This window comes from Drosophila elegans, unplaced genomic scaffold (genome assembly GCF_018152505.1).
Source record: "Drosophila elegans isolate 14027-0461.03 unplaced genomic scaffold, ASM1815250v1 contig_397, whole genome shotgun sequence".
Classification (NCBI taxonomy): Eukaryota; Metazoa; Arthropoda; class Insecta; order Diptera; family Drosophilidae; genus Drosophila; species Drosophila elegans.
This window is the reverse complement of record NW_024545782.1, coordinates 2,234,056-2,261,858: the sequence shown is the minus strand read 5'-3', so window position 1 is coordinate 2,261,858 and position 27,803 is coordinate 2,234,056. Positions and strand designations below refer to the sequence as shown.

The window sequence follows — 27,803 nt, the reverse complement described above, 5'->3', positions numbered from 1 at the left end:
TTTATTTTTATTGAATTAATCGTTTTCACTACTATTATTTTAACCGGCTGATGTTAGTCCTAGTTTCAGATAATGGCTGATTATCATAAAATAAACTTCAAAATGGTCCGGATTTCTTTTGTTTTCGACTATATATAGCCAAATCTAATAAAATAGTCAATCATGGCAAAATTTGGACAAGACATATTACAATTACAAACATTTAAGGATGAGGGGCGGTGCACTACTATTATTTTGACCGCAGCTGTATAACTTATAATTCTCAAGCACAACGAACAGTTATTTTATATTTATACCCTGTAGTCGCAGAGTAAAAGGGTATATTGTATTCCTAGAAAAGTTACTTAATCAGGATCAACAACCAGGTCGATCTAGTCCTGCCCGTATGCCTGGCCGTCCGTATGAACGTAGAGATTGCGGAAACTATAAAAGCTAGAGATTTTGGATTTGACATGCAGATTCTAGCAATTCATAGGTAGCGCACGTCTATTTCAACGCCCTTAAATAGTAAAATCACAGTCATGCTAAACCGAGCTATAATTTTAGAAGAACCCGTAAGTAAAATAGGAAAACTTTTAATCCTGTACAAAGTACAAGTAAATGAAACTTTGAAAAGAACTAACGAGCCGAAATGCTTCAAAGCGCAGGGATAAACTGAAACATGTTAAACTAAGTAAACATAAGTCTTGTCACCTGTAATTTTACTAGGGGTCAACTTCGTTTCTGAACCCAACTTAATGTTGACAATAAATTGGAAATGTTTGGCCGGCAGAGCAGAGGCAGAGCCATTAATATCATCAACAACAATAAGCACGAAAATGGCTAGACCGACCCGCCTGTTGATGCTGTTCTTTGGGTCGGGAAATGTCTCCTTCACCTCGTTGAAAATTTTTTAATAAAACTATTAAAAGCCTTTGTGAGGGTATTAATAATGTACGTATCAGTAATAATCGTGCCGGTTCCTGATAAACAATTTTAGGTTTGTTAATTAAGTTGTAGCCCACTTGGCCAGTAAGTCAACAAGATTATTTTAAGTATTTTTTCTGCTGGTTGATTAGCAGCCAGACTGGACGGCTGAATGAGTAATGTATCACTTGAGTTCATTATAAATGAATAAAATTAAATCAGTTATTTCCAGGAATACACAATATTAGTAATAAAACAAATAGTTTTTTTTTAAATACTATTTATATATAATTTATTTAAATTATAGAATTATATATTCTGTTGGGGGAAGGTGTCGTGAGGGCAAATGTTTTCAATATTTTTGGATCATTCATTGAAATTAATCGTACATTACTGCTTAATGAAATTAAAGTGTTTATCCTTAATATGTTTAGGGCTCTATTTTGTTTCCGTTATCGTTTATCTTGGGTTGCTTGCATTAGAACTTGCACTTTTATCATCTTGAGTTTTATACACATTTAAAAAATGATTTTACAAAGTGTGTTCCGCTTTTTTTGTCTGCTTTTTAATTGCATAATTCTAAGCACTGTGTTTATTGTTGTACGTTAATATTACCAAGTTATTTTTCAATTTTTTTGTTGTTTTTTTTTTAATTTTCGTTTTTACTTCCAAGTTGCTGGATTTCTAGTCAACTTACTAATTATAAATTAAAAATTATACATTTTTCATTGTATTTTAAATGTAAACTTAGATTTATACTGAATTTTATTTTTTTGTATGATCGTTTTATTAACAGGTTTTTGTTTGTTTTAGATTTAACTTGGGGGTAATAAACAAGAACATACAAAGAAAGGTGTGTCTACAAGGCAGCGGCACGCGTCAAATTGGAAGATTCGTAGTGTTTGAAGATTTTTGCTCGGAACCTTAGGTAAACAAAAATGTACAAAAGTAAAACGAGAGTTGCCTTCGGTTAAAGGAAAAACTTAAATAGAATGTAAGCAAACTTTGCGTGCGCATTGTACGAAACTCGATGGGCGAACACAAAAAGTGAATTAAATTAACAAAAACTAAGAATAGCAGGTAATGGTAATGGTAAAATATATTATAATAGTAAAAGAACGTTTAACGAACGTAAAAAATGGGTTCAATTGTACAAAAACAAATAGTTGTGTGGGTTTCTGTTTTTCTTAATCGATAATCCCTATGCTTCTTCTTATTTCCTTTATGTTTTGCTCTTGTATTTCCTTTTTTTTTTTTTTTTTTTTTTTTTTGTTTGTTGTTTTTTTCAAATGTGTTATACGTTGCAGATGCGTAAGTATAGCGATAATTGGTAAATATGTACTACCCAAACATTCAAGTGACTTTACTAAACTTAGTAAATACCGTTAGTCGGCCTGCTTCGTGTGTTCAGTAGTAGTAGTAGTACATCATGCGCAAAACACAAATCGGCTGTCACTGCAAAATCTAAAATGTATCCGGACTCCATTCACTCTACCGCGCCGATTGCACCGCCCGCTGTTTGCCCGGCGTCGTCGTGGACGTCGCGCTTATACTGTGACCGGATCCGGGTGCGCCGATGGCCACCGTCTTGGTGCACCGGATGCAGATGTAGTCGTCGTCCGCCTTGATCTGGCTGCGAATGAGACCCACACAGTACATGTGGAACCACTCGTTGCAGCCGCCGTCGCACTGCACCCAGTCCACCTCCCGTCCGGTGGGCTTATGACAGTTCTCCGCCCGGCACTCCTCCTCGTCGTCCTCCTGCGCGGCCTGCTGAGAGCGCTGCGCGTGCTTCTTCTGCCCGCCAGTTGAGTTATTGCCGCCGGTGGCTGCTCCTGCTCCCTGCGCGCTACCCGAATTACTGTTGACATTGGTGCTGCTGCTATTACTGTTGTTCGTGCTATTGTTGTTGTTGTTGGTGGCGGCGGCGGCGGTTGTGGAGACGCGCTTGCGCTTCTTGTGCGTCGAGCCGGGTGTGGGCGTGTTGGCCGCAGATTGATTGCCGCCACCACCACCAGATCCCGTACTAGAGTTGGTGTTTCCGCCGTTGGCTTGCTTGTTCTCAGCATCTGCATCCGCTCCCGGGGTCGTGGATGCAGCCGGGGATGCCTTAGCATCGCTCTTGCGACCCGCAGCCGCCGGCCCCTTCTTGCCGGGCGTCTGCTTGGGTGTGTTCTGCTTCTTTCGCGGCACAGCCGAGTGGCCGCTAGTGTCGTTGGAGCGTCTCTTCTTGTTGCGCCCGCTGTTGCTGGCCGATGCAGTCGGGCCACCACTATTGCTGTTGCTATTGGGACTGTTTTGCACCAGCAGACTGTCATTCGAGTCCTCGGCACCGGATGTGGGCAACGGATTTGGTTGCTGCTGCCGCTGGCGCTGCAGGTGCTGGGCCACTCGCTCCATGGCCTCCGCCTGCAGCAACGTGGGCGGCATCGTCTCCAGAATGCGCCACAGCTCGAGCGTCTCGTCCAGTGAGACCTCGAGCAGGTCGCCCTCCATCATCAGGTCAAGCAGATTTTCAATTTCGCTGTCCGACAGCAGCTTGAGGAGATCGGAGTTGATGGCGGCGGTCGCGGGGGCGATACGTGGCTCATCCTCATCATTGCTAAAGTTGTCCTCTACGATCCGCAGCCGGCATTCGTCCTCGTCGTCGTCGTCGTCAGCATCCGACTCTGTGGAACCGCTGGCCTCTTTCGCCAGACTACCACGACGACGTGGCTTCCGCGGACTGTTGATATTGCCCAGCCCGGCTCCGCCACCCTCCGAGCGCCGCTTCTGCTGCTGCTGGGCCAGAATCGCTTCCTGGGCAGCAGTGACGTCGGGACTGCTCAGCGCCTTCCTCGCTCGATCCTGCCAGTTCATGGCCCGCTCCGCCAGGCATCGCAACGCTTCGTCCTCGGGCAGACGGATGGGCAGTTGCTGCAGCTGGACGAGCAGCGGAAGGATGGTCTCCAGGCGCGGTCTCTTCGAGCGCACGCAGCTGGGGCAGAGCCACTTCGGGCGATTAGCTCCTGCCCCCGCTCCCGCTCCGCCGTTTAGGGTTCCATTCTGATTCGTGGCCGACGGTGGTGGAACGCAATCCTCGTGAAACCAGTCGCGGCACAACTGACAGTTGAACATCAGGCTACGGAACTCTGACTTGCACAAGCAGAACATGTCGCGCAAGGGGTTCTTGGCCATGTTCTGACGCCGAAGATCACGCATATCCAGCAGCTCCTGCTCCTCGGCATGCTTAAAGCTGGCCACAATCTCCGCCGGATTTTTTTCTTTCAGAAAGTCATCCTGCATACAAAAGTGATTAGTGATGGCAACAAGAGAAGGAAATTCGGGTGAGTAGTTTACCTGGAAGCGCGGCTTGAGATCCGAGTCAATGTTTATGGCATCCGAGCGGGGCATGAGCACCTCCAAGAGCGTGTAGAAGGTGCCCTTCTTGAGGAAGGCGCACGCTGTGTTGTCCTTCCACTGGTGGGCACTGTTCAGGTGGCCCTGCATTCGACTGAGCTCCTCCAGCTGAATGGGTATGCTCAGGCCGCGCTCGATCATCGCCTCGAGCGTGTGGCAATATGTGACGTGGTTGTTCTGCTGCAGCTGCTCGACCGAACGCAGCCACTCGCGTGCCTTTCGAAGCGCATCCTTCAGCAGCCCGTGGGAGGGCACCTGACCGTTGATGTCGCCGGCCGACTTCAAGAACTGCTCTATTTCGGCCAGCTCGTGCTGTTGGTTCAGTCGCCGGAAGTACTTGGCCGCCTGCGACTCCCAGGCCTCGATGTCTGCCCCAATCTGCTGCAACTTCCGCATCTCCCTGTCGACGTAGGGGTCCGTGGGGTCCAGGTCGGCAGCCGCCATGTGCAGCAGGTTCTTCACGTCCTGGTAGGTCAGCTTCGAGCTGGTCTCCCTCAATCCCTGCGAGCGCTTGTACCACTTGCATTGCTTCAGCCGCTTCTGCAGTTGGTCGAGCTGCTGCAGCTCGATGCGCAGAGAGCTGCCTTCGTTTATCAATGTTTCTAGCTCGCTCTCCTCGAGCGCCTCCAGCGTCAGCTGCAGCTGGCTCTCGGACCGTTCCACGAACTGTTTGCCCAACACCAGGAGCTCTCGCACCGATGCACCCTCGTCAATGATGCAGCAGAGATTATCGATTTCCTGGACGAACAACTCCAGCTCCTCCATGGTCAGCTTGTACTGGGCCGCCTCCTGATTGTGGTCCGAGCGAGTGCGTACCTGGTGGTTAAATATGCGATTAGGCGTGATTTTAAAGCAAAGAAGGCGACTTTTTCGACCCTACAAGGTATGTATTTACATTTTTGCTCAAACTAGGAGTGTCGAAGCCCGACTTTCTGTGACAATGCAATTTACTTGCTCAGTTAAAAGCTAAGAACTTAAAACGTTCACAAACCTTCTTATCAGAGTTTTAAAAATTCATTCAAAACAATTCATTTAAAAAACAAGAAAAGAACACCATTGCAACTTTTGCAAAAAATTAAATATTCCTTAAAACATATAAATTTCGAATTATATGCAGATATGCTTAAAAACATTGAAGCTATGATTATTCAATAGTTCCTATAACAGCTACATCATCGTTTTCCGTTTTGAATGCAATTAAAAGCTTAATTCTGAATTATTACACCATTCCTATATCCAAACAAATAACAAAAAAGTAAAAATAGAAAAGTCACAATATGTTTTAATTTGTTTTTTAATGTTAGGACTGCTCCAATGAGAGCTATATGATAGGGTCGTCCGATTTTAATAAAATTTAAATCGTGGTTTTAAAGTAATAAACCTTTACTTTATATCGAAGAACTAAAAAAAAATTACATCTAAGTTATATTAGTTTTCTTCTTTTCCCGATGGGAGCTATATGCTATAGTCGTCCGATCCGACTCGTTTTGAAATATGTACCTTCTGCAACAGAAAGAAAACTTTTGGGAATGTTTCATACAGATAGCTTTAAAACTGAGAAACAAGTATGCGTAGAAACTGACAGACGGACATGGCTAGATCGACTCCGATCAAGAATATATACACTTTATATGGTCGGAATGTCTCCTTCAATGCTAAAATTAAAAATGAACTTCGTTTTTTTCAGCAATTAGACAGATACTTTTAGCATAGAATATTATAAAAGGTGGACAAAAGAGCGTACGAATAATAGAAAAATTGATATTGCTTTCTTGGCAATCAAACTATATGCATATAACTTCTACGGCTCGAATTTATAGTTATTCAATTCACTCGAACATTAAAAGGGTATATTGTATTCGCAGAAAAGTATGTAACAGGTAGAAGAAAGCGTTGCTGACTCTATAAGGTGTATACATTCTTGATTAGGATCAATAGCCAGTCGATCCAGCTATTTCCGTCTGTCAGTCAGTCAGTTTATTCGGTCAAAACTGTGAACTCAAAAAATCTCTCGAATCAAACTCTTATTTAGATGGTATTAGCATAAATTTTTTGGTAAATAGCTAGGCTGTGCAACGGGTATCGACTACAGCGTTCCTCTTAACTCTTATAGAATTTCAGTAATACATTGAATGTATTTGTATTATAATTGGACGATTCTATACCATAACTGCTTTATAAAGTCGACCACCCAACGAAATTTTGTCTCTCTACATATGTTTGTATACCCCTCCAGAGAGTATTATAATTCTAGGGCCGGGTTGGACGACTATACTAATTAAAAAAATTATAACTTCTTTGTCTTAAAAGTAATTTTTTTTTCATTTTCCTTTTTATATCCCTGCAGTCTTACAGCAGTCTCTCTACATCATTGATCACTGGGCCGTATTTAATAAACAAAGGATACATTTTTACCGGCCGAGCAGCGGCTAAGCAACTGTTAGATAAGTAAGGGGTATTAGTTTGGGAAGTCTGGGAACTAGAATATAGTGTATTATTCGGTAAGCCGAAGTTCATACACCCTTGCAGCTATTGCAAAAATTAAATATTCTTGAAAACATTAAAATTGTGATTGGCTTGCGTGTATGTTCAAAAGCATTGAAGCTATGTATGCTGATTTGCAGCTGTGTCGCTTTCCGATTTTAATAGAATTAAAAGCGTAATTCTGAACTGTCAAATTATTAAATCAAAAAATTAAATTAAATTAAAAAATTACAAAAAATTACAAAATTAAAAAGTTATTAAAAAAATATTATATTTTTCTTTTTAAATATTTTAATTGTTTGCAGGGGAGCTATATGATATAGTCGTCCGATTTTGATGAAATTTAAAACGTAAATCACGTAAACCGTAAATTTGTAACCATTGATTATATGTTGAAGAAATAAAAATTAAAAACCACCAAAGTTCTAGTTTTTTAAGTTTATTTTTCCGATTGAGAGACTAGTTTGCATAAAAACGGACGGACAGACGGACATGGCTAGATCGACTCTCCTAGAGATGCTTATCAAGAATATTTTATACGCTCTTCAAATGTATTAAAAGGGGATTAAATAGTTAATCAATTGTTATTGTTTTAATTTTTCCTGATTATAAAAATGTAGAAACAAAATTTCATTTATTGTTGACCAAGTAAAAAAAAAGTTTTACGAACAACATTTCAATTTATGAAAAAAACTAACTGAAGATTTTTAATCTTTTGTTGTCGTATTATACTAAAACTAAATATTTAAGGATTAATTAAATTTAAAAGTTTAAACCCCATTAAGAGGATATGTCAAAATTATAATTGCAAGAGTAAGCCTACGGTAGGGTTTAAAACAAGTTTTACTATCTAAGGTGCACGTAGAGTGTTGAGTTGGTTAAAAGATACGAACTAACCTTATTGATGCCGAGCTGCTGTATAACTGTCACACATTTTTCCGCCTCGATGGCCGCAGCATTAAGACGATCGATTAACAGCGAGGAGGGGAACTTCTTGGTCTCGGCCTCTTTGCACAAGTCTTGCAGCTCCTGTAGGGTCACCGAAGTGGGCGTATGTGCATCGACGATGTCACGGCAACGGGAGAGCCAGCGCTCGAAGCTGTGTGCCTTCACCTTTAGTTTCTGCAGCATCAGCGGCATCTCGTCCAGCGTGTAGCGATAGATGAGGGTGTGTTTCTCAGGAGCACAGCCACAAAGTACAGTGTAGTGGCGCAGACAGACAATCAGTTTGTCGTTGCACTCGCAGGCCACCGCCGAGAGGAAGCACGTGGTGTTGCACTCCTGACAATGGCGCTCGTCGTCGTTCACCAGCTCAAATGCGCGACGCTCTGCTCGGGTGACGCCCCATTCTAGGAGTGATTTGCGCAGTTTCTTCTCCGTGTCCACCATTTCGGCCATGTCGATGTAGCAGGCCGTAGCGATGCCGAATGTGAGCTTGGCCGGCTCCAGGGCCATCTTGCAAACGAGCTCGTCGTGCGAGAAGACGCAGAAGCGGCGGAGCATGGAATAGTGGTTGACGCACTCACGCCCCATCTTCAGCCAATCGGCGGGCGCAAAGTTGACGGCCTCGGCGAAGTTATAGCCTTGGTTGAAGCCGGCATGATAGGCCCGGGGAAAGGTGATTACAAACTCGCCGGCGTGCTGATCGGTGCGGAACACGGGCACCCGGTTGTTCATCAGGATGTTTGGGTTCATTATTGTGACCAGTTGGTGGAGAAGATCGGGCTGCGAGGAGAACAGCTCGGGTGCTGCCTGTTTCATGGTCTCTTCAAACTGCTCGGCACAGGAGCCTGGGACACCGTACCAGGTTTTGGGCTCTCCCCAGTGAAGATAGTTGATCGAGTAGCTCCAGTGGTCCTCGTTGTGCCAGCAGAAGGCGGCGAAGCACATGCCCACATACATCCACGGTGCGTTCATTCCGCTTATGTCGGCGTTGATGTGACCCAGAATGGAATCCTCCAGCAACGGCAGGTTGTTGAGGTTCCAGCTTGACTCCGCATATTCCTGGTCGCCAGGCAGCAGATATAACGAGCTCTTGGTGGGGAATCCGGACCCGTGATCCATGGTATGCAAGTCAGCCCCGTACTCGACGGTAACGTCTTCGTCAATAGAAGATACGATGCGCCAAAACTCGCGTTCCACCATCTCGGTGGGCACCAAGTGCACCGGCTTGCGGAAGTATTCCTGTTTGAACTGGTCGGCCATTTGCCCAAACTGCTGGAGAGTATATTCCCGCTCCGCCTGCTCAAAGCCAAACGCCTCCTGTGGTTTGCTTACCTCCTCAACCACGCAGCGCGGGCAAAGCCATTCACCTGGATCGGATCGAATAAGTTATAATTTGTAGTTAATTATTGATGCCAAATGAACTTAAAACAATAAAACAAAAAACTAGAGAACAGACATGTTTCCCAACTATTAGATACCTTACTTCTTGTATGTAATGTAATGCTGTGCAAGTATAAACGGGCCCTTACATTTACCTTCTAGACAAGTAAGTAGAAGGAGTTAATTGCACGAAGAGCAAATATTAGCCTTACAAGGAATTTGGACAAAAGTATAATGGACCTTCTTAGTAGTTGATTAAATTCATTAGACATTGGGATTGTTGGAGAACAGGTCGTTGTGCATGATATACTTATTTTAGTGTAACCCGTTTGCAAGATATTTTCTTTGAATCAATGTATGAAACCATATGTGATAAACTTAAGCAATCTCAAAGCAAATCTACCTTTCCCCGTATCGACCTTACCTTTGGGTATGCTAGTCAGAGGTGGCAGCAAGCAGAAGGTGTGGTAGCTGTCGTCGCATCCATCGCAGAGCAGCATCGACTCCTCTACGTCGCCACGGTTGCAGATGTGGCATATGTACTTCATCAGTGGGTCAACGATGAGGGCCGGAGGATCGCCTCCTTTCTTTTGGGTGGCGCCGCGTGTGTTGGCGGGGGTGCCGGTGGCTAACTGCGGACCGCCACTGTTCACGGCGTTGAAGCTGCTGAGCAGATCCCTCTTGAACTCCTCCTTGGTCTCCGTCTTGACGAACACGCCAGCCGATGGCTTGGCCGTGGGCGTGACGCCGCTCAGGCCACAGCTGGCACTCGAGTTTCCGAAGCGCTTGGAACGGCGAGTGCTCGTCTCGTTGGGCGGCGCAATTTGCTGCCGCGTTGGTATCTCGTGGGCCTTGTAGTCGGTGCCGCCTCCATCCTCTAGCTTGACGGGAGTGCCGCCAGCTCCAGCAGGCGCTGGTGTGGGACCTAGAACTTTGCCGGAGGTGTACACCTCAAAGGGATGCAGGATGCGTTCGTAGTGGGCCTTAAGGGTGGCGCCCACGCTTTTGCTGGAGGGATACTGCATCCGGTTGGCCACTTTCGCCCACTTACGGTCCTTGGTGGTCTGCTCCATGCCCCCCTCCTCTTGCACGATGCGGTGCAGTGTGTACAAGTCAAGGGCCTTGCGCTCCACCATTGGGATCTTGAGCGAGGAGCCTTGAAGCTCCCAGAACTTGGCGATCTGGTCGAGAAAATTGAGTTTCACGCGCGTCTTGGCCTCCAACTCGTTGAGCCGCTGAACCCGTGGCACGAAGCGCAGCTTGTCCACGTCCACCGCAAACGGCGGCGACCAGGTGGCCGGCGGCAGGATCTTTGCGATGCCACACTTCTCCGCTATGGAGCGGATCTTGCTGATGTAGGCCAGCGGGTTCTTGAACTCCTCAACTGTGGGCCGGAACACGGGGCACTCTGGCGGCGTGTCGAAGTGGAACTCCTCGTTCTTTCCCTGATCAAACTTGTTGCTGCTGTGGGGCTGCGTGTGCACCGTCTTCTTGTGCCCAGTGGGCGCAGGCGTGGGCGTGGGATGAGGGCAGCTGTTGTGGTACTTCTTGCTGGCCGACACGCTGCTGCTGGCGTGATTCATCGGAACACTGGGCATGGGGCGATCTACTACTGCCGGAGACGCTGCTGTCGGTCCATGGGCGTGAGATCCTGCCGACCCTGCTGGGGTGACTGGGGTCGAGGGCTCGTCGCTTGCATTTGATTTCTTCACGGACTCGCCTCCACTGGCCGTTCCGTTGCCCGTCGAGTTGCGGGTGCGCAGGCGACGTGCCGGAGTGGCTGTTCCGTTCGCAGATGCCCCCCCGGCAGAGGTTGTGCCGCCTCCGACTCCTCCGCCGCCAGAATTGGCGGCCGTCGTGTTGTCCGCCTCGGTCTTGGCGGACATAGCTTTAAGATGAGTTCAGATTCGATTTATTGCCCTCGGCTCTGAAAAGGTGAGAATTTGTACAGGTAAGTTAAATAGTTTCCAACTTAAATGTGTTTACGCGCTTCGGCCAGTTCGGTTTTGTTGATAGACTGCCTATTTGGCTACTGTGGCAACTCTTTTGAATTGTTGTCACATCTACTTTTAGTTTTTACTTCAATGTTTTTACGAGGTTAGGATTTTTTGAGATCAAGGATTTATATCTACTTATTTTCGACACACATATTTTTATTTACAATCGATTTAATCTTGAAGTTATTCCAGATTAATTTTTAAGCCAAAGAATATAAATCTGTAAATAAAAAGTAATATCCAAATATGAAATCAAAACCTCTGAATGTCGAGCTGGCTTTATTGGCTAATTACACTAATTATTCGAATTATAATTCTATTCAAATTAGCTACTGCGGTATGTTTCACTATAATTTTCACTTGTAGTAAAACTTTTCAATTACTATTGATTTTTCGGCCCTTAAACTATTGTTTCCTATTTGTTAAATACAGCATTTAAAAATCGAACGTTTATAACACTTATGTATGTATATTGATCGAAACGGGAACATTTTTGACCCACTGTATCTACCTCTAATCGCCGCCACCTGTGTGTGTATGTGTTGTGGTGCCTGCCCTGAACCCTCGCAGGTAAACAAACATTCACGGAGGTAAAAATACGACTTTGCAACTTGTGCACTTGTTCAGTTACTTAAAACGGTACATTATTTGCTGGCGAGATCGAAGAATCTTAATGGACGACCTAGGGGAAGTAATGCCTTCCACGAATTTTACATTTGGGGGGAGGAGGTGCTGGTTCTCGCGGAGAGAGAGTGCAGCTGCGATTAGCAGTACTGAATTTGTTGCATACAAAAGTGGAGCACGCCAATACAAGCACAACCCCGGACACGGACACGGGGGATTGTCGTGGCGTGTGTATGTATAACATAGCGACCAACCAATAAACTTACAAATTCAATAGGAACATGCACACACTGCGAACATCTCGATTGCACGTAATATATTCAAAACATTGAGCAAACAGGACTTTTAGTACACACACACACACTGGTACAACGGTGAAAGTTTCTATCTTCTTCAGTTTATCAATCCAAATTCGGATGATGAAATGATAAAACGGATGCGAAGCCATGTTGAAAATCGCTGTCAACTTCAAGTTCCGGTTGAGATTTTAAGCAGATTTTATACGTTCGTCAGCTAGACAAAAGGAAGCCGCCGGCACAGAGCTTTGCTTTTTCTTTGGTGGTTGTTGTAGTACACAATCTCGCACGAATATGGGGCGCCACTACCACTACCACCACCAAAATCAACGACGGGAAGGGAGCAAAAGTGGGTGGCACACACACAGAGTGTGTGTGTATAGTTTGCCGTGTGCTTGATCAGGAAGAGCCCGCGCTCTCCTAGAGAGAGCGAGATTAGCGACGAGTACCGTTTTTGTGTATCAAGTGAACAAAGTACATTGACGGGGCAGTGACGCTGGCAGAGGCATGCTGCGTTTGCTGCGCTGCTCGGGATATTGTTTCCCTTTCCCTTCCCCATGATTTCAATTAATATCGGTATCAGGGGATTGGGGGGATTTATTGATTGGGAAGCGCGGCATGCCAACTGTCGTTTTTGGAACTGCACAAACTGTTTATCCGCTGTTGTTCTGCTGTTCGCTGATCTGGTCGCTCGGAAAAGCAGAGCCTAGGCCGAAAGCTTCTTTTATATAATTTTCATTTTCAGCCGCACAAACACACACTCGCCCGCAGCTTACACAGCCACAAACAGCTTACACGAACAGACACAGGTACGCATTCACAAACACACAGCCGAACCGAGCATGTACATAAATATGTATCGTTTTGGCGAAATTTGCACTAAATATTAGTAACTGTTTCCAGCAGGAGTCGTGCTGGCAGTTGTAACTTTTACGCATTTGCGTTGCCATATTGTACACCTCCAGCGGAGGAGTAAGAGAGGGGGGCGCTGTTGGAGGGTAAATGCAGCACTGTACTTTTTAAAAAGTTAACTTCCGTTCCCCTGGCCAAAAATCTCGACTTGCACTAAATACTTCTATATACTTCGACCCTATATCTATTTTCCAGGCGTGGGATCACAATATTTTTCGCTATGATGGCGACCGGCAGCGACGCAACGCACTTTGCAGCGCTGTCGCTTCTCTGCTGGCGTATGCAATTCGTGCGCCAGATTCTGGCCAGTGGCCACCGAATTGGTCTCCCGTGCTCCGTTTTCACCGCAATTCACACATTCGCGATGGTTCCTAACCTAGCTGGGGTCCAGTCGTTTGTTTTAAAGGCAGATTTTCAGTTTAATTACTGATTTTCGGACGTCGATTGCGCTGCCAGTAAGCACACATACAAACATTTTCTTCGACTAGTGCGGGGGGTTGTTTTCCCCGTTGGCCGTTGCCGAGCCTGCTATCAAAGCTTTTCCTGCGTTCCTTTCACAACTCTCGCCCTGCGCCAGGTGGGCGTCTGCTTTTTGCCAGTTTTTCGCTGCTAATTGAACATTTTTGGCCACCAGAAGTGCTCCCGAACTAACACACTCGCACACACACAATTGCACTTGCTCGGACACTGGGGAAAAACTCACTGTCGTCATAGGAAGTTGTGGCCGCGCACGCTCGCTAGATGATCGAAGACGAAGTGTTCCATAAAATCACCGACCACGGCACTGGCGAACTGGCTTTAATGCGAATTTATTTTTCTGATTTCTTTCTCAATGTCTGCGTTTTTTCCTGCTACATGTGTCCAGTGTGACCCGTCGTTGAAGTGCTGAAAACGCCGTTCTGCCAGCAAGAAAAGTTCAGAAAATACCAGCTGTCAGTAAAGTTGTACAACACTGGTTTGGAAATCAAACAAAAATTTGTATGGGAAGTCTACTGATCGGATCCCAACCAAACTGCATTGCGGTATTTCTTTTACTTTCTACCGTAAAAGGACTCGCAAAAAACAATTATTTTTGTTCAAGGGTCTCAATCAAAAACTAAATCTGTTGCTCACGGCCAGTTTAATGATGAGCCTAGAACTTAAATCGACTAACAGTTTCGCCAGCGGAATAACTTTATTCTTTCTAGTGTGACCTAAATTTTCAAAGTTCACCGAATTCGGTGTTCTTCGGTCTTACTGGCAATTAGCTGGGCTTGGTGACAAACAGAAAAAATTAATTTTTCCCCGCCATCTTGACACTATTAAATAAATATTATTAATATTGTATACGTATATTTAATGTTTTACAATGTAAATTATGAACTACAATCTTAATAAATGTTTTCAGGTATATTTTGAGACTAGAGTGGCATCAAAATGGTTTAGAAAAATGTTTTCGTAAACACTCTAATTTCTAATTTTTATTCCCTTGCAGAGGGTAATATAATTTCAGTCAGAAGTTTGCAACGAAGTGAAGGAGACATTTCCGACATTTCATCAAACATATAACATAAAAAAACCATGGAAACAATAAAAATAATTAAAAAAAAAAAATTTTTAATATTGTAACTTTTCTAATTTGTAATTTTTCTAAAAAACTATTTTTGATTTATTAATAATTTGACAGTTCAGAATTATGGTTTTAATTTTATTAAAATAGGAAAACGATATCATATAGCTGCCATAGGAACTCTCGAATAATTGAGCTGCAAATCATCATAGCTTCTACGTTTTTAAACATATTTATTTAATGTTTTCAAGAATATTTAACTTTTGCAATAGCTGCAAGGGTATATAAGCTTCGACTTGTCGAAGTTTGCTTTTTTTTTTCCTCCCATTTTTTTTATCCGAAAAGTACTCTGCTCTGCCAACTCCAACCTCAAAAGATAACATTTTTTATTCTTTTCCACAGGGCCTGGCTTACATTCACCAAAAGTTTTTTTTTCAGAAATCTGGCAGTGCTTTGCAATTTTTTAATATTTTTTTCGTTGATCTGAATACCGGAGTGCGAAAAAACACTCTCATAGCTGAGAAACGGATTTCGTCGATCTCCGTTTCTTTGGGAGATATTTATTAAAGTCTTCCGATGCGACCCGTTTCGACTTATATACTACCCCGCAATAGAAAGACTTTTGGGTAATTTAAAAAAAACTGAGAGACTTGAGAGAGCTTCCGTAGAAACGGACGGACAGGCGGTCGATCTAGCCATATCTGTCTGTATGAATGTCGAGATCTCAGAAAGTTTTAAAGCTAGAGATTTGGGATTTGAAAGGCAGATTCTAGTAATTTATTTGCAGCTCAAGTCAAAACGGAGTCACGCCTATTCTAACGCCCACAAATCGCGAAAGTCTGTAACGTCACTCTGAGACATCCTCAGCTATTTCACTTTGTGTGTGTGTTTCGATCTATCTATCGGTAGACTGAACATTTTCAAAATCGAGTTAAGTCCGCTATCGCCGCTCTGCCGGTGATCGATGATGTAAAGAGACAGAAGGAAGAACTCTTAGCGGGGGTGGGGGTGCTGAACGCTCTTAGCTTCTAGTGTCATAGTGAACACAGTTCGGCAGATGGTTTGGCTTGGTTTGTCAATGGGCGTATTCAGTAGAACAACTTGATCACTGATCACTGATGGACCAGTAAGTTTGCTGATACATTACTCAATAATAAATTAATTTTTGCTTGTTTTGTTTGATTTTTTATTTTTTTTTTGTGTACATTCTTTCTTTTTCTGTTCAATCTTATCGATATTTATACCATCGATTAAGGCTGGCAGATATAAATCATCTACCAAGAAAAGGTAGTGTACTATTTTTAAGCTCTTTTTTGCTGATCATCGTAAGCCCAATGTAACGTTGAGTTATGGTGTCAGCAATTTTTAAAAGTGTAATTTCGAGAAAAAGCATTTTAAGTTTCAGGTGGACAGTTTTATTACTGCTAGTGGTCGCTTTAGAACGCTGCAAGTCCAGGATATTTGCAAAGATAAGTCAAAAATGTTTTTTTTTGAAAGTGTCACACTCGATTACTCATACAATTTTTTTTCTAAATACTAGAAAATCTCCATTAATTTAAGGGCAAACTTTTTAAATAAAAAAAATTAGACCGAAATATTCAAATAATCGACAAAGAAAAATAAAAAAAGAACCTTTCGTAAAAAAAGGAATTTTCCTAGGTGTAATTATAGAACATAAAATCATTAAATTTGTTATTGAATCAAAAAAAAATACCGTAAAATGTACCTAAATGGTAGAATCGTGACCGAACCTCAGAATTATAGAGATTTCAGCAGATCAGTAACCTAGAGTCTGCTGAAAGGTCAGGATAGTCGCTCTTTCCTATTAAAATAAGGAAGGCAACACTGGCAATTTCAGCGGGAAACATTTTGGTTGTTCTGCAATTGTCGAAAATTTCTGCTGAATTTTCAGCAATTCAGAGATTTAGTCGTTTGTTTTCGAAAAAAGCAAGTAAAGTAAAAATCATATCACTCTATGAATCGAGGTGCGTGCTAAAAAATCATTACAAGCAATTCAATAAAATCAAAAAATGGGGTTCGCCAAATAGTTCCTTTATTTTGGAGAAATCCAAATGTCAGTTTTATTTCAAGCAATAGTTTCAGAGCAAATGTCAACTACAAATGTTATTAGGCATTTTTATGATACAGTTTTTTTAATATATTTAAATTAAACATTTGTTTATTCAAAGGCACATTTGTTTTGGATTTTTTTTGTAACGAACTTAAAACTTTTTAGGCTTAAACAAAAAATGAACTTATTTCGTGAAACAAAAGTCTTGGCACACTTCACCCAAAATCGTTTTTTTTCCGTTTTACATAAAAATGAATATTTTGTTGGTGGTCCTTTTTGCTTTATAACATCTTCAAGGCATGGAATTTGGGCAATACACAAATTGTTTTCGAAAAAAGCAAGTAAAGTACAGTGAAATGGTATCGAGGTACGTGCTAAAGAATCATTACAAGCAATTCAATAAAATCAAAAAATGTAGTTGGCCAAATAGTTCCTTTATTTTGGAGAAATCCAAATTTCACTGTTTTATTTGAAGCAATAGGTATATATCTTCGAAAACCATAAAATAAAAATAAATAAAAGTTTAGTTACTTTTTCTAACAACAAATCTGGTACTCGAAATTGGGGAGATTTTTTTACCTGTTACCAGTTTTAGTATCTTTTTCGAGCCGTTGGCGTGTTATAGCAGTCCAGACGCGGTCACACCTGTGCATAGAATCTCTTACGTTTTTGTTTTCTGGCCATATTTATTATTGTTAAAATTGGAGCAATGCCAGCTGCTGTGCGCAAGTTCCGCCGCGAGACCAGCGAAATCAGCTGCTGCCTTAAGTACCTTCTGTTCGCCAGCAATGTGATCCTGTGGCTCGCGGCACTGTTGGTCCTTTCGGTGGGCATCTGGGCCTGGAGCGAAAAGGGCATGTTCCGCAACATCACTCGACTGCACTTCATCGCCCTGGACCCGGCCTTCGTGCTGATCATCGTGGGCTGCATCGCCTTCCAGCTGGGCTTCATGGGCAGCGTGGGCGCCCTGCGGGAGAACACTTGTCTCCTGGCGGCGGTGGGTATTCCTAGAAAAACGTTTTTTGGGGACCTAATCCTCTAATGCCTCTTCCTCTAGTACGCCATCTTCCTGAGTGTCCTGCTCATCGCCGAGATCGGCTTTTGCGCTGTGGCCTTCGTGCTCAAGGACAAGGGCTGGGTGAGTTCGGTGTTTGAGTTTGAATGCCTCCCCGGAGACAGGACCTGATCAAGGCTCACCTTTCCAGATCAAGGACCAGGCCACCGAAGGGCTGAAGGCCTTCATCCGGCACTATCGCGAGGACGCGGACCAGCAGAACCTGATCGACTGGATCCAGGAGGACTGGCTGCAGTGCTGCGGCATTGACGGGCCGAAGGACTGGGACAGCAACAACTACTTCAACTGCTCGTCCATCGCCATCGGCAGCCGGGAGGCCTGCGGGGTGCCCTTCTCCTGCTGCCGCAGGCGTCCCCAGGAGCTGATCAAGAACAAGCAATGTGGCTACGATGTTCGCAAGGAGGGATACGTAAGTCTGCATAACAGCCATGACCAAGTTACCCTCGTTTCCCAAAATGCATTTCTAACTCACTCACGAATTGTACGCAAGCAGCCAGTGGATAGGAACATTCATGAGCGCGGCTGCCTGCGCGCTGGCGAGGATTGGCTGGAGGCACATCTCATTAGTGTGGCGATGTGCTGCGTGGCCCTGTTGGTTCTGCAGGTGCAAAGAAAGACCATGTTGATTTAACTGTGTTTTAATTTTATTTTTGCTCCAGCAGTGTGTGTATAATTTTTGACATGAGTAGGCATTTACTATCCGGCTTACACAAAATCAGCTGTAATGCAATGGACAAGAACCGGGCTGGACAAAACTAACTCATTTTCCCAATTTTAGTATACGAGCGATATATTTTAAAAGCATTTCTAGGCTTGAGAAGCATGTTTTCTTAATAACTGATAAAAAAAATTACTTACTCCATAAAAGACGCTCCGTAAACGGACGTACACAGTGCTTAAGGGGTATTCTGGGCTAGAAGCCTGATTTTAAGGAATTTTTTCAAGTAAGATAGAAAGAAAATGAAAAATATACAAGTGACATACAAGTGAGATACAGGCCGTTAAATCGGGAAAATAATAACATATTCTTGATTAGTAAAGATGTCATTATCGGGTTGACCAAGTTTCAAAACAAAATAATTAAGAATAAAACGGCGTCGTATTAAAAATAACAATTTTTTTAATTTTTCCAACCTTTCTGCATATTTTAAAAATACTATAATCAAAATTTGTTTAAGTTCGAGGCACACACGATAGAGAGTAGTAAAAGAAGATATAAACCAAATTTCAAAGGACTCGACTTAGTAGAACTTGAAATGTCATGTCAGCCATCTCAAAAAAAGTAGTTTCGCAAAAAACGCGTTTAAAGATTAGGAAACGATTCTAATGGCTCGGACTCCACGTTCGAAGAATCCGAATTTTTAAAAATCCTTTTAGGATCACATTTTTAAGAGTATAAACTTTCAAAATATGTTTAAAAAAATCGACTTTTTCAAATTTCTAGACCAGAATCCCCCTTAAAGCCCTTGTGGATTTTGAGCAGTTCTTATAAACTATGGGTTTTATTGAAAAGGATTTTAAACATACCTATACATACCTATGTAAATACCTTACTGAACGAACTGTCAATATGGTCGCATTTTAGATACCATTTTTCTGTTTAACACCACTATATGAAACAATTTAAGTTTTTAAGTATTTAAGTTCGAGGTATATTTTGTACTGATTTTTAATTTATTTTACTTTCTCTTTTTAAAATTTTTGCCAGGGCTTGGAGCTGTCCAAAATAATCTATGAAAAGGGCTGTGTTCAAGCTGGCGAAGAATGGATGGAACACAATTTGATTATTATTTCCACTGCTGTTATTGTTGTAATGTTTTTCCAGGTCTCTGTTTGATGTTGATTTGTTTATTTATATTGCTATTCCTAAAATGAAATAGAAAGATCGTTACATAACCTAAAATCTCTTTTCAGATCCTAGGCATTTGTTTTGCCCAGAATCTGCGCGCTGATATCTACACGCAAAAGTCAAAGTGGCACTGACAAATGGCTCTTGCTGCCCCCACAGCTCTTTAAAAAGGCATCGAAGGTGGCAGAGGATTGGAGGTACAAGGTAAGGAACTCAAGGCACAAGGTAAGGAACTCTGGGCACCACCCTCTTGGAACAAAAACTGCAACTACTCATCTGCGCTCCGGTTAGTTAACTATACTATAAATTACCTTTGTACCCAAGGGACATAGCTAACTTGTCTAACTTAATCAAACGCATTCCGTCTTAGTGGACATTGACTAATATTAACTAGGTTGCCAAATTTGTTGCTGTTTTTACGTCGGCTTCCCTTTACCCATGAAAGAAATGAGAAAGTAAAAGTAAAACATTTTAAATAGATTTTCTAAACTTTTTACAATGAAAGTGGAAGGAGGCATAGCAAAAAAAGAAAACATTTATCTTGAAATGCAGCTGTGATATATTTTTAAACAAATGTATAGAAAAACCGAAATTATACGCAACAGTTTCCAACAAATCAAACGAATATAACACGAAACTCATTCCTAAGCTGAACGAACACAACCTAGCACAACAGATATTTGTCTCAAAAATAATATGTTAATAGTTATTTTTGTAAGCCAATAAAACCCCTTTTTTGCGTGGGTACCAAAAGCACAGAGAAAATATAAGAAACACAATACAATTTGCTAATTAATAAACATGAGCTTAAACCTAATTAATGCACACAAATGGTAAGCTATACAGCTTATAAATATATTTTTGCAACACGCAATTATAAAATAATAAAGAATAAGGCAATTTATGGTACATTTATTAAAAAGCTCACACATATGCTTAAATTTGCTCTTGTACCTTTTTAAATTTATATTGCAAACAAAAGTAACATTCCAAAACTGTATTATTTATTTAACATGGTTTGCAACTTTTGGCATGATAATTTGGCGTTCCATAATGTCAGAAATCTTTGAACAAATTTATATAAGATTTTTCTATATAATTATGTACACCACTGCCCTAAAATGGAGTATTAAATGTTTTTCGTACTCTAAGAGCTGAAAAATGTATTGCAAAAGAAAATGTATTAAAGTCAGATACTTTTAAGGCCCACTAATTTCAAACTGTATTAAAAAAAATCTAATTTTACTGAGATTGATGTCCTCAGTTCCACCAGTTCATATATGTACATATGTAAAACAGGTCATTATATAAACGCCGTTCAACACAAAACGGGTACTTGAAATTATAACTGACCGTTGGTACATAACAATGAAATTATTACAATGCTCAAAACTCCCAGAAAACACATTGCGAGAACTCTGAATCTCCATTTGCCAATGATATTACTGATACAAATTTAAAAACAAGAAAGAAAGCAAACTTCGGCAAGCCGAAGTTCATATACCCTTGCAGCTATCGCAAGAATTAAATATTTTTGAAAACATTAAAATTATGATTTACTTGCGTATATGTTTAAAAACATTGAAGCTATGACGATTTGCAGCTTAATTATTTGATTGTTCTTTTATATATTTTTATTATTTGTATGGGAGCTATATGATATAGTCGTCCGATTTTGATGAAATTTAAACCATAATTCTGAAATATTTAACCATTGCTATATGTCGAAGAACTAAAAAAAAACTTAAAAAACAGCAAAGTTATAATATTTTTTCATTTATTTTTCCGATTGTTCCTATGGGAGCTATATGCTATAGTCGACCGATTTTGATAAAATTTAAACCGTAAATCGGAAATATTTAACCATTACTATATGTCGAAGAACTAAACAAAAAATTAAAAAACAGCAAAGTTATAATTTTTTTTCATTTATTTTTCCGATTGTTCCTATGGGAGCTATATGCTATAGTCGTCCGATTTTGATGAAATTTAAACCATAATTCTGAATTATTTAACCATTGCTATATGTCGAAGAACTAAACAAAAAATTAAAAAACAGCAAAGTTATAATTTTTTTTCAATTATTTTTCCGATTGTTCCTATGGAAGCTATATGCTATAGTCGTCCGATTTTGATGAAATTTTAACCATAATTCTGAAATATTTACCCATTGCTATATGTCGAAGAACTAAACAAAAAATTAAAAAACAGCAAAGTTACAATTTTTTTTCAATTATTTTTCCGATTGTTCCTATGGGAGCTATATGATATAGTCGTCCGATCCGGCTCGTTCCGACTTATATACTACCTGCAATAGAAAGACAACTTTTGGGAAAGTTTCATGCAGATAGCTTTAAAACTGAGAGACTAGTTTGCATATAAACGGACGGACAGACGGACAGACGGGCGGACAGACGGACAGACGGACGGACAGACGGACATGGCTAGATCGACTCTACTAGTGATGCTGATCAAGAATATATATACTTTATAGGGTCGGAAACGTCTCCTTCACTGCGTTGCAAACTTCTGACTGAAATTATAATACCCTCTGCAAGGGTATAACAATATGAGCTAATCAAACATCAATAAAAATGCAAATAATTATTATTGTAATTAAATTATATTATAATGGTAACGGAAAAAGTCAATTGAAAGCGAGCTGAAATAAGGAACGGATCAGTCAAGCAAAGATTAACAAAAATAATTTAAGCACAGATAAACATAGATGTATGATAGGAGTTAGAAAATGTATTATATAAGGCTTAAAGGTTGTCGATACAAAGATCAATCAAAACTGCTTCAAATAAAGACATGTCCAAAAATAATTCCCATATATTATTTAAGTGTAACATCTCCGGACTCTCCATCCAGCTGAGCAACTGCGTCAAACTGCACGGCAGGCAAGTCATCGCCTCTCGTCGTCTTGTTGGCCCGCTGGTACTCAAGAATGACCAGTGAGTTTTCGCCCAGCTGGAGGATTTCGTTGGGCACATACAGAGTGACCTGCGGGCCGGCCACGGGCCAGTAGCGCCCCAAGTTGAAGCCGTTCACATAGGCCACTCCCTTGCCCCAACCGGCCATGTTCAGGTAGGTGTCGCCCACCTCCGCCACCGTCAGGCTGCCAGTATAGAGGATGGGTCCGTTGCGGAGAACGCGTTGCCTGGCCAGAAACGAGTCCAGGATCTTCTGGTCACTGTGCTCGCGGCGCCAGAGTTCGATAGAGGATTGCTCCAACGGGAAGGCGGTACTCCGCCAGTTCTCGAGGGGCAGGTACCCACCGTTGTGTAGCTGCAGGCTCACCTCGCCAAAGATGCCCTTTGTGTCGTTGGAGATGTAAAAGTTGACGCGTCCCTGGTTCTCCACGAGCAGTTGAAGGGTGCTACCCCAACCCTTGCTGAGGGGCAGCGCGTAGATCTGTGCCTCCCGTGAGAGTGTGCCCACCAGCTCCTGGTCCACGAAGACGTGTGCGCGGTCTTTGATCTGATCTACTTTCAACAGTGCCGGGTCCAAGTCCATGCTCGGCAATTCCGTCTCGTACAGAACGAGGCCCGAGTACAAGTCCAGCTCTTCAAAGGATTTGGGCTTGGTTGACTTCACGACGTCCCCTCTGGAGAGCGCAGCACGTCCTTCGGGCGAGAGCAGCGCCAGCTTGGGTGTCACCTCCACCTTTCCGTAGGCCAGGCGCTTGGCGGGACTCAAGGGAATCTCGGGCAGCGGAAGGAACTCCCCGATTGCAGCCCGAACCAGGTTGTACTTGCTGGTCACTCCTCCGGCCTCGTCCATCACCGCATCGTAGTCGTAGCTGGTAATGTCCGCCGCGTATCCGATGCCACCGTCCAGGTTGTAGTTGGCTCCGGCGGTGAAACCGAAGTTGGTGCCCCCGAAGAACATGTACAAATTAACACTGGCGTTGTAGCTAAGGATTGTCCTGGAATCATTTAATTTTATTTTATTTCTTATGTGAAATGGTAAAAGAGAAATAATAAAAGTATATCATTCGAACACGCCAAGTTAAAAATAATTATAATTTTTTTTATAATTAATTAGGTTTAGCAAAAGTAAAAGACAACTTTGCGCTTAAACGGAAGGACATACGGACATGGCTTGATTGGGTATAAAAGTGGGTACACTATTGACTTGGAGTGACTCCATACCGAATCGAAATAAAGTTCTCTTTGGATATAAGTTATGGATGATTTAACTCACCTTAAAGCATCGGCTACCTCTTGGCCATCACGCCTTTGGTTTTGCTCCTGCCAATGGGTCAGCCAGCCAGGATAGAACTCCGAGTTGACCAGAGGGCCAGTGGGTTGTAGGACGCGCAGCATTTCCCAGATCTTGTCAATCTCATGGACTGCAATGCGGGTAATGCAACACTATGCTTTTGGGTCAGCCTCTACTTGGCTCAACTCACTGCGATCAATGCCAAAGTCAGTGGTGGCAAACACGTTCTCGATTTTTCCGCAGCTCATCTTCTCGTTGGGAATGTCCACCGTGAAGAGCAGGGCCTTCCCGGCCACGTACTTCTCCGTCTCGTCCCGCAGCCAGTTGAGGTAGTCGTGGTCGCAGGCGTAGTCCCCGTACTCGTTCTCCACCTGCACCATGATGATCTTGCCGCCGTTGCCCACGAGCAGGTGCTGGAGGCGTGGCAGCAACTCCGCATACCACTTGCCCACCTCTGAGATGTAGTTTGGGTCGTTGGTCCGCATCTTTATGGACGGGTATTTGGCAAAGAGCCAGTGGGGAAGACCACCCTGAAAAGGTAATGGTGTAGCGGGTTTTCCCCGTAGTTGCATTAATCGCAGATTTTTTGACTACTTATGTATCTACATACGTAGTTCTACCTACTGGGTATGCCTATTTTCAATACAAACTATTTAAGTTCGTTGAGGAAGAATATACATATATTGATCAGGGACTAAAACCAAACCAATATGACTACTTTTATCGGTTTCGGTTTTGGTAAATATTTTATTATTTTAACCAAAACAAATTTTGGTTACCGGTTATTTCAAACAATAATACTTTATAACATGTTTGTAAAAACATGCATATGTACATATGTATGTATGTATGTATGTAGTACCTTAGCGGACTTTATTTTATATTCGCTGCTTATGACAAATTAATTTGTATGTAAATAATTAAAAAAAAAAAAACTTTCTTTTGGTTACTGTCCGTCCCATTTATTTCTCATGTTTGTAAAACTATATTATTATTACCGCCACTTCCTTTTAAAACTTTGCGAAATTTCTTGATGACAAATTTTGATCACAAGTATTGATGCTGTATGTATGGTTCTTGTATGTTGAACATTAACACAATAAATATCTACATATGCAACGATGGTCACATCAACAAAAAATACACATACATACATGTGCACAAACTTTGGCGCCAAAAATTGGCGCGCTCAATATATGTACATACATTCATACATATTTTCACACATGCATAAAAAACGGCTTTTGCGCATTAATTTTTTTTGCTGGCGTGAAAGGAACAAATTCTTAGAAGTCTCACGACTTACACTAAAAAAATAACCTTTCAATTGCTGTTTATTTCGGTTATTGTTAATAAACGGCAAGACTAATGACAATTGTTCATAAAAAGTAAAGGCTGATACTCGTTTTTATAAAATTCCTTACCAAATTACGTCCTTTAATAAATTTTACATTATTTAATGGTAAAAATGATACTGGCAGTTCTGTGCAGATTAACAGATTCTAGTAACGTAAAAACAAAATTTACCCAAGTAACAGAGAATTCTTTGATAAACTTTTGTCATAAATCAAAGCTATGAAACCAATAGCTTGCCAATGTGAATGTTTTCTGATTTCTTACATAGGATAACCATAGGGTAGTGTATTATATCTATTTTTTTGGTTAACCTCGTCAACTGACAATGGGAAAATGAACATTCAGATGCCTGGTGCTTTGCAAGGACTTAAATATGTTTTGAAATTACCCAGTATATGTACATACATACATATGTAATTATTTAAATACTTACATTGTCTCGCTCGGCACAAATGTAGGGACCCGGGCGGAGGATGATGTAGAAGTCTTCCTCCTGGGCAATCTCCAAGAATCTGACCACATTCGCAATGCCCTCCCAGTTGTATTCGCCATCATGGGGATTGTGGAGCGACCATTCTACATAGCTGGAAATAAGAATCAATAATTTCAGGTTTGTAGTAAGCTAAGGCAAATTTAAAGTTAAAGGTTCTCCGAAAAATAATGAGGCTTCGGCCCATATACATTAAAGTATTTCTTAAAATGTGCAATCCTTTATCTATGGCTTTAATCTGTAGATGCCGAAAACTCAGCTGCGTAGAAGTAGTAGTTTTTGCAAGTTTTTTCGTGACAAATCATTTCACAATTCATTTTTTTTTCTCATTTATAATTTTTTTAGCTCGACACTTATCGTTGAAAAAAATTGTTTTGTTTGATATAAAACAAAATCCTCCCTAAACATGAAAGGAAGATAACTTCGTCAAGGCAAGGGTTTATATACTCCTGCAGCTATTGCACAAATTAAATATTCTTTATAACATCTAAACTTCGAATTATTTGCGCATATGTTAAAAAAAATTAAACCGTTATTTCGATCGTTTCTATGACAGCTATAAAATATCATTTCCCGATTTAAATAAATTAAAATAAGGCCCCAACTTTTAGAAACTTTAGTCACTTATTTGAAAAAAATAAAAAAAGCTAAAATTATAAAAAAAAAAAAACGAAAAAATGTACTAATATTTTTGATAATTTTTCTTTTGGTACTTGTGGGCATTGGTCAATTTCACGAAGAAGAATGAAGACAAGATTAATAACTTTATCTCAGTTAACTTTAAAAAAATGCTATTGACTTAAGTAAAGTATTCTATTATTGTCATACAAGCCGAAGCTTGAAGTTATCACTCAAGAGAGGATCATTGGGACATATCGTAATTTATTTTACACTTTGCTCTTTTTATATGTAGTTGAATTTCGTGTGCATTATAAACCGAGGGCGGTTGAACGACAAATTGTCTCAGTGTATACATTCATGCGATTCATGCGAGACTCAGTAGAATAACTTACGTGTCAAGTGCATTCAGACCAGATGCTCGCATTGTCCGCAGCCGACTCCGCCAGGACTCGGGCACAGCCCGGAAGTAGTGAAACGATCCAGAGACGTACCGGAAGGGCTTGCCATCCAGCATGAAGGTGTTGGCCTGGTGGTCGATCGTAAATCTTGGCTGGTCCTATTTGAATTTGCGATCAAATTTAGATACCGGTTGTTGGGCAATGGTTACTAAGTAGCCCGCCAGTGAAACCACCAAACCAAACCAAGGTAGACTCACCTCGAGGGCCTCGCTGTCGCCGCCCAGTCCCACACAAAGCCCGACGGTGAGGGCCATCACCGCGACAATCAGACATCCACTCACGGCCATTGTCAGCTTTCGAGTGCAGCGACAGCCGCTGCTCATATTGAGCTCTGAGCTCTGAGCTCTGACTCTAGAAGTGCGAATTAAAAGTCTACAAAATGTTTTGTCCGGAGAAGCTTAAAGCTCAAACGACTGGCGTGGAAGACCTCCGCTCGCTAGTGCTGTCCAGAGCACAATGCCATGGTAATGGGTAATGGGCTTGTTTGGCTGTCGGGAACTTTGAACGAGTCTTTCCTGGAGGCATGATAAGGCCCGTTGGACGCCTCTTGAGTGGCTGATAAAGCTGCACATTTAGCCGGTTAATCGCAATTCCTTTTGAATTCAAAGTTGTTATATGTATTTGCAAGTGTTTTCTCAAATCATGAGTGCTCCGGAGCTAATCGACTCGTGTACTGATTATATTAGTTGGGACATAACTGTTTTTCTTTCAGTTATTTATTTGCCATTTGAAGTGTTACTTAATTAAGCAATTCATTAATCTCAATCAGGGTTAACAGCCAATATAAGCGGCGAGATCTCGGTTACTATAAGAACCCAAATTTGATTCAAGATTAGACAAGCCTCATTCCTTCAAGTCGCAAAAATGTTGTGACCCAATTTCAATTGTCAAATTTTTTTAAAATAACATATAAAGGCATTTTTTCGTAACCCATTTCGTTTTTGTTGTTTTCAAAACATGCTTTAAATCAGCTTAAGTAGCTCAAAATTCAATAAGGGGGGAGTCATAGTCAATAATGAGGAGTCATAGTTTTATTTGTTTTAATGAGCTCTTCGACTTATCTATAATTTTCAAGTCATTACTCAGTATCTCAATGAGTCTTATCAACCAAAGCTTATGCAAAAGCTAAGACATACTAAATTTGTAACAAACGGTTCACATCAT

General features: G+C 41.6%; 3 protein-coding genes across 8 annotated transcripts; 1 reads left to right on the top strand and 2 right to left on the bottom strand.

Moving 5' to 3' along the window:
* Positions 1-1,169: 1,169 nt before the first annotated feature.
* Positions 1,170-13,842, bottom strand: LOC108148147 (lysine-specific demethylase lid). The gene is made up of 5 exons (XM_017275020.2): positions 13,647-13,842; positions 9,539-11,041; positions 7,687-9,101; positions 4,246-5,121; positions 1,170-4,185 (listed from the first exon to the last, which is right to left on the bottom strand). Exons 2-5 carry the CDS (start codon positions 10,998-11,000, stop codon positions 2,398-2,400), a joined length of 5,541 nt encoding a protein of 1,846 aa, XP_017130509.1. The 5' UTR covers positions 11,001-11,041; positions 13,647-13,842; the 3' UTR covers positions 1,170-2,397.
* A 3,329-nt stretch (positions 13,843-17,171) lies between these two features.
* On the top strand, positions 17,172-19,967 carry LOC108148331 (tetraspanin-17). Of its 6 annotated transcripts, XM_017275376.2 has the most exons (6): positions 17,231-17,560; positions 17,621-17,701; positions 17,769-18,047; positions 18,132-18,242; positions 19,347-19,463; positions 19,553-19,967. In XM_017275376.2, exons 1-6 carry the CDS (start codon positions 17,273-17,275, stop codon positions 19,619-19,621), a joined length of 945 nt encoding a protein of 314 aa, XP_017130865.1. In that variant the 5' UTR covers positions 17,231-17,272; the 3' UTR covers positions 19,622-19,967. The 6 variants fall into 6 exon arrangements, with proteins under 6 accessions (XP_017130848.1, XP_017130822.1, XP_017130830.1 ...); XM_017275359.2 differs by lacking the exon at positions 19,347-19,463 and having other exon boundaries at positions 17,172-17,560; XM_017275351.2 differs by lacking the exon at positions 18,132-18,242 and having other exon boundaries at positions 17,173-17,560.
* Positions 19,968-22,091: 2,124 nt separating this feature from the next.
* LOC108148289 (beta-galactosidase) lies at positions 22,092-27,094 on the bottom strand. Its single transcript, XM_017275261.1, has 6 exons — positions 26,837-27,094; positions 26,574-26,737; positions 25,504-25,654; positions 23,905-24,244; positions 23,697-23,844; positions 22,092-23,418 (listed from the first exon to the last, which is right to left on the bottom strand). The coding sequence occupies exons 1-6, from the start codon at positions 26,960-26,962 to the stop codon at positions 22,326-22,328; spliced, it is 2,022 nt and encodes a 673-aa protein (XP_017130750.1). The 5' UTR covers positions 26,963-27,094; the 3' UTR covers positions 22,092-22,325.
* Positions 27,095-27,803: the final 709 nt, after the last annotated feature.

What these genes read in the sequence shown, in the direction of transcription:
- LOC108148289 (XM_017275261.1), bottom strand. Translation starts at nt 26,962, where the DNA reads ATGAGCAGCGGCTGTCGCTGCACTCGAAAGCTGACAATGGCCGTGAGT. An exon ending in GCGACAGCGAGGCCCTCGAG is followed by an intron (nt 26,738 to 26,836) that starts GTGAGTCTACCT and finishes AAATTCAAATAG; the next exon opens with GACCAGCCAAGATTTACGAT. An exon ending in GAGGTAGCCGATGCTTTAAG is followed by an intron (nt 23,419 to 23,696) that starts GTGAGTTAAATC and finishes AAATGATTCCAG; the next exon opens with GACAATCCTTAGCTACAACG.
- LOC108148331 (XM_017275376.2), top strand. Translation starts at nt 17,273, where the DNA reads ATGCCAGCTGCTGTGCGCAAGTTCCGCCGCGAGACCAGCGAAATCAGC. An exon ending in TGCTCAAGGACAAGGGCTGG is followed by an intron (nt 17,702 to 17,768) that starts GTGAGTTCGGTG and finishes TCACCTTTCCAG; the next exon opens with ATCAAGGACCAGGCCACCGA. An exon ending in TGGCCCTGTTGGTTCTGCAG is followed by an intron (nt 18,243 to 19,346) that starts GTGCAAAGAAAG and finishes AATTTTTGCCAG; the next exon opens with GGCTTGGAGCTGTCCAAAAT.
- LOC108148147 (XM_017275020.2), bottom strand. Translation starts at nt 11,000, where the DNA reads ATGTCCGCCAAGACCGAGGCGGACAACACGACGGCCGCCAATTCTGGC. An exon ending in TCTGACTAGCATACCCAAAG is followed by an intron (nt 9,102 to 9,538) that starts GTAAGGTCGATA and finishes GATCCGATCCAG; the next exon opens with GTGAATGGCTTTGCCCGCGC. An exon ending in ATCTCAAGCCGCGCTTCCAG is followed by an intron (nt 4,186 to 4,245) that starts GTAAACTACTCA and finishes TTTTGTATGCAG; the next exon opens with GATGACTTTCTGAAAGAAAA.